This window comes from Chinchilla lanigera, unplaced genomic scaffold (assembly GCF_000276665.1).
Source record: "Chinchilla lanigera isolate Chin_1 unplaced genomic scaffold, ChiLan1.0 scaffold00057, whole genome shotgun sequence".
Classification (NCBI taxonomy): domain Eukaryota; kingdom Metazoa; phylum Chordata; class Mammalia; order Rodentia; family Chinchillidae; genus Chinchilla; species Chinchilla lanigera.
The window spans coordinates 4,185,461-4,190,750 of NW_004955458.1; the positions used below are offsets into that span (position 1 = coordinate 4,185,461).

At 52.4% G+C, this 5,290-nt stretch overlaps 2 protein-coding genes across 5 annotated transcripts in view; both read right to left on the reverse strand.

The window, feature by feature from the left end:
* Baz2a (bromodomain adjacent to zinc finger domain, 2A) overlaps positions 1 to 1,187 on the reverse strand; it is a 37,038-nt gene extending 35,851 nt beyond the window's left edge. For all 4 annotated transcript variants that reach the window (XM_013520868.1, XM_005397322.2, XM_005397321.2 and 1 more), the window contains exon 1: positions 1,001 to 1,187. In XM_013520868.1, coding sequence (XP_013376322.1) covers positions 1,001 to 1,004 — 4 coding nt within the window. In that variant the 5' untranslated portion in view covers positions 1,005 to 1,187. The remainder of the gene's footprint in view (positions 1 to 1,000) is intronic.
* A 1,519-nt stretch (positions 1,188 to 2,706) lies between these two features.
* Atp5b (ATP synthase, H+ transporting, mitochondrial F1 complex, beta polypeptide) overlaps positions 2,707 to 5,290 on the reverse strand; it is a 7,409-nt gene continuing 4,825 nt past the window's right edge. The window contains exons 7-10 of the mRNA XM_013520804.1: positions 5,275 to 5,279; positions 4,839 to 5,051; positions 4,315 to 4,516; positions 2,707 to 2,958 (exon numbers count right to left, since the gene is read on the reverse strand). Of these exons, the coding sequence (XP_013376258.1) occupies positions 2,858 to 2,958; positions 4,315 to 4,516; positions 4,839 to 5,051; positions 5,275 to 5,279 (521 nt within the window). The 3' untranslated portion in view covers positions 2,707 to 2,857. The remainder of the gene's footprint in view (positions 2,959 to 4,314; positions 4,517 to 4,838; positions 5,052 to 5,274; positions 5,280 to 5,290) is intronic.

The following is a 5,290-nucleotide window of genomic DNA, read 5'->3' on the forward strand; positions in this document are numbered from 1 at the left end:
GGAGCTGCCGGGGAGCGCGGCCGCCGCGGCCCCGCTGGGGGAGGGGAGGGGCGGGGAGGCGGGTGGCGTCTCGGGCCAGAACCAGGAAGGATCCCCGATGCAGGAAGAGCAGGTCCCAGGAAGAGGCAGAAACTTGGGCGGCGAAGTGCGCGGGGTCCGGACCGGGGTACTTGGGAGAGCGGGGCCCGTGCCCCCGGGCGCAGCGGAGACCTCTGCACAAAGGAGGGAGAGCAGGGCGAGCCGCAGGGCTCCGGCAGGGCCGAGTGCTGGGGGTCACGCGCCGCTGCCTGCGAGGTGACCGGGTCCCCGGGTTCGCCTCCCCCGCAAGGCCCCACCCGCACAACGGTGGAGCTTCTGGAATCAGGAAGCCACAGGGCAAAACCCCGCTGTCCTCCCGAGCTGCGCTGCCTTTCCCGGTGTCCTCAGCTGGCAGTGTGGAGGCCGGCCCCGCAGCGCGACGCAGGCTGCTGCGGGCCCTGAGAATCGCTCCTGTTCGTACTTCAGTTTTGTCCCAACCACCGCCACCCTGCAGCCATCGCGGGCGCCGGGAAGCAGCTGCTCGTGCAGCCCCCACCTGGAGGTGGGACGGGGGGGGGCGAAGCAGGCACTCGAGAGGCCTGGGCGAGACTGTGGGCACTGGAGGCACCTCAAGTCCCTCCACACGACCGGAGGTGGGCGCTACTTTCGTGGGGGCAGCAAGAGTCCTATGAAATATTACTGGAACCCCCACAGCTTGGGTGAGGAGGAGCGGGGGGCAGCACTCGGACGGGGAAGCCCTGGCCTGAGGCAAGGGCTTAGGCGCTAGCTTAGAGCTGGAGCTTGCCAGGGCCAGGATCCCTCGGTTGGCAGCCTCACAGCTGAGCCCCGCGTCTCCCCCAAAGTCCCACTTCCTCTCTTTCACCCCCCAAACGAGCAAAGGTTAGGCCCCACCCCTGCTGAGTCAGCCAGGGAGGGAGCGAGGCATCCCTCGGGCCTTCCCCAGGGCTGGCCCCGCACTCACCCATGGCAGGCTGGCGGGACTCCCAGCTGGGACCACCGGCTCCTCACTGTCCTTGGCCCACCTTGACGTCAAGGCTGGTGTTAGATCTCCTCCGAATGTGAACTGAGAACTAGTAAGAACCAAAAGGCCAGTGTATGCTTCCTGCGAACCACAGCCTGAACTGCTGTAGGGTGATGTCCCTGTGTGACAGACTGGGGTGGGAGGGAGGAGGGAGGGCGGGGCTTTCTCGGGGTGGAGAGAGGGAGGAGGCAAGGACAGGGCAGGCCAGGAGAAATATGGAGGAAGGTTAGAAGTGTGTTGACACTCAGTGGCGTGGTCGGAGAGGGTGGCGAAGGGGGAAGGAAATAATTGCAGCTGAGAGGGAGAAGGTTCTCAGTGAGTGCTGGAGGACGTCCTGACGCGTCCGGGGGGAAGGGGTGGAGAGATGCAAATGACCTTTCGGGTTTTATTTCTCAGGCCTGCATCTGGGTAGCTGGGAAAACAGCAGCAAGGAGGGACCCATACCCTGGGGCCTTCACCACCTTCTTAGCCACCCCAGAGTCAGGACCTGGAAGAGTCCCCACCCCCATAACTCAGCATTTCCCCAAATTCAAGCTTCTGGTGGCCGACTACCAGTCACAAGCAGCTCAGGGGCTCCACCTTCCGTCCAGATCGGGACACTCGGGAGACTGCCGCCGAGGAGTCATACAAGCAGATGGGAGGAAGCTTGCAGGCCGCTGCTCCACCCCTGGCGCCTCTCCCAAGGCCCCTCCCCAACCTTTAGCCCCCAGGGGCCTCTGAATTGTGAGCTCGGCTAGTCTCCGCCTAGCTCCCACCCAACTTGAAGGCCTCAGGGGTGGAGCCTATAATGCAGGCCCCGCCTCTGGACAAAAGCCTCAGCTGGTTTGTAAACAGTCATTAGATGAAAACCACCTCACAGCAAATGGCCTTTAAGGATTTCAAAATGGTGACATCAGAGATCCTGCAGGCTCCGGTGCTGCCACAAGAGGGCAGTAGGATGGGTCTGGCCTCGGAGAACACCTGGGGCACCAAAATTGACCTTGCACTCAACCTATTGGGCTGAAATGACCTAATTTCATTCAGCAGCCCAAGCAGCAATTCAGAAAGTTGCTGTCTCCCTGTAAAATCAAACCTTGCCCAGACTTTCATAAGGGACCTTGGTAGGGATCAGGCTGGGCCTCAAGGTACCTTTCACCTCTGGAGGCCCAATGACAAACACGCAGGTCTAGGCTTGTTCATGTCAGGAGACAGCAGTTACACCACCTTCTCTACAAAGACCTAAGAAGATGTAAAGGGCCCTTTTAACTCACTGTAACAAAGACAAGTGTTCACCATTTCCTGAAAATTTAGTTAACTCCTGCCTTGCCGTGGAATATGTTACTTCTAAACTAGTATGTTTTTTCCAATGCGGCTCTTTAAAAAATCCCTTTACTTTTAACCAAGTAGAAATGTGCTATGAAGGGAAAAAATCCATTTGCTTTCAACAAACACTATGAATGAAACAAAACTGAGAGACCACACCACCCACAGGTAAATCCTCATAAAACCTGCGGCAGCTCGCAATCTCAGAGAACAGTAACTCCTCTGAGGACACCATTCCAAGTACATTTAGCCTACTTTGTGCTAAAATTGCATCTTACGGCCACTCCCTGTCAATATCTTTAGTGCTGCCTATGTCATCAGAACCAAGAAAGACAGACAAATGCTGAAGGGTTTACATTTTATTGGAAACCTTAAATACTCTTCAGGTGCAATGTCTTCAACTGAGGCTCTTGTGCGGCCTACACAGAAACTTCAGGGTTAGCGGCAAAGAGAAGGGCAGCATGGGGGATGAGAACTTCTGCTGGCAGGAGGCTCTCAGGACGCGTGCTCTTCTGCCAGTTTATCAGCTTTTGCCACAGCTTCTTCAATGGGCCCCACCATGTAAAAGGCCTGCTCTGGGAGATGGTCATAGTCACCTGCAGGGAAAACAAATCCAACTAGCAAGGAGTGTAGCACGGTACCAACCAACCTTACCTGTGAGTGGAGGCCAACGGACTATGACCAATTCATGTCATCCAAGAAACCTCTTCAATGTCCCTCCACAAGTCCAATTCAAAACACAGTGTACTATGGATTAAGAAGGCATCACTGCCAGGTGTGGTGGTACATGCCTATAATCCCAGCACTTGAGAGACTGAGGCAGGAGGATTGCTGCAAAGGGCAGCATGGGCTACATGGTGTATTTAAGGCCAACCTGGATGACATAGTGAGAATCTGTCTCAAAAACACCAAAAACAAAACAAAAGATCACGTGACTTGGAACTACATTACCTGAGAGGGAAGGAAAAAAAAAGTTTTGAGACAGGGTCTCACTATGTAGCCTAGGCTGACCTACAATTTAAGGTCCTCCTGCTTCAACCTCTTGCCCGCTGGAATTAGAGGCCTGCACCACAAGGGCCAGCAACACATTTTTGTTCTCTTCCTTGGCTACGTTATACTGGTAGTTTATTTTTAACACTTTTGTGCTCTAGTTTCCTCATCTGTAAAGCAGGACAATAATGCTTTCCTGTACCGCTGTGATCTGCTCAGAAGAGCAGCTAGTGCTGAAGCCATTAAGGGCTGCACTGCACAGCGACAGATGCACTAGACAGCTACTGGGGAGGCCAGTCCTGGAAGATCGCAAGTCTGAGGTTACCTCAGGTAAGAAAAAATTTTTTTAATTAAAGGAAAAGTGAGAAGTTAATAACTGAAATGGGAAGTGGGGATGTGCAGAGATAGCACGTTGCTTAGCATGGTCAAGACGCTGAGTTCAGAGGCTGGGGATTTAGCTCAGCAGCACAGTGCCTGCCTGGCAAGTGCAAGGTCATGAGTTCAATTCCTGGTACCAGAAAACAAACAAACAAAAAAACAAACAAAAGACCCTGAGTTCAATCTCAAAACCATTAGGAAAATAGGGCAGAGGGGGAGGGCAACTAGAAACTCAAGTAATGTCACACACTCAGAAGAATGTACTTTCAAATAAAACTGATGAGAAATATTTAAAAAAGTAAAAAGCCAGACATGGGTGTACACTTTAATCCCAGCACTCTTGGAGGCTGAGGCAGAGGACTGAAGTTGAATCCCAGCCTAGGCAACTGAGCAAGACCATGTCTCAAAATAAAAAATTAGAGTTGGGAATGCAGCTCAGTGCAAAGACTGGGGTTCCATCCCCAGTACCAGAAAAAAAGAAATGAGTAGAATATTGTAGTTTCCGTTGGAATGGGCACACACCAAGCACTCAAGATTTCAGTTTTTCTATCATTTTATGTTTAGCTTTGTATTCAAAACCTTACCTGCCAAAATCTGCTGGAATCCTTTGATGGTCTCCTTCAGGGGTACCAGCTTCCCCATATGCCCTGTGAAGACCTCAGCAACCTGGAATGGCTGAGACAAGAAACGCTGTATTTTCCGTGCCCGGGACACGGTCAACTTGTCTTCCTCAGAAAGTTCATCCATACCCAGGATGGCAATGATGTCCTGGAGGGATTTGTAGTCCTATGAGAAAACAAAGTAAAAGGGGCCTAAGTGTTCAAAAATCTGTTGAAACAAGCCAGTAGAGGGCGAATCACATGCTGGGGATAGTGAAGACCAGCAGCCAAGATCAAGGATCTTCTTCTACCTCTCCCCTCAGGTACTATTAGTGAAAAACTGAATTCCAAAGTCTACCCAGAAATTCAAAAGCCCTCATTAGCGCTATCAACTGGTAGTCTCAATTCCCCTTTGTCCAAAGCAAACCGCAAGTGTCTGGATCCTGACATACAGTCTTCATATTCCCTCTAACTTTATAGCCACAGATCCCACACAGCAATATACTCACCTGAAGGATCTTTTGTACCCCACGGGCAACATCATAATGCTCACTGCCAACAATGTTAGGATCCATGATGCGAGAGGTGGAGTCCAAAGGATCCACAGCCGGATAGATACCCAGCTCGGCAATCGCGCGCGACAGCACGGTAGTGGCATCCAAGTGGGCAAAAGTAGTGGCAGGGGCGGGGTCGGTCAAGTCATCAGCAGGGACATAGATAGCCTAAGTGAGTTAAGAACCCATGAAATGCAGCAGGAATCAAAGTATTCTACTGAAGCCATTCCCTTTCCTGACTTTTTCATTTTACTCTACCTTCTTAGCATTAGAAGTTCATCTCGGCAGGTGTGGTGACGCATGCCTGTAATCCCAGCACTCTGAGGCTGAAGAGGGAGGATCACTACGAGTTTGAGGACAGCCTGAGCTACATAGTGAGGTCAAGGCCAGCCTGAACTACGTAGTGG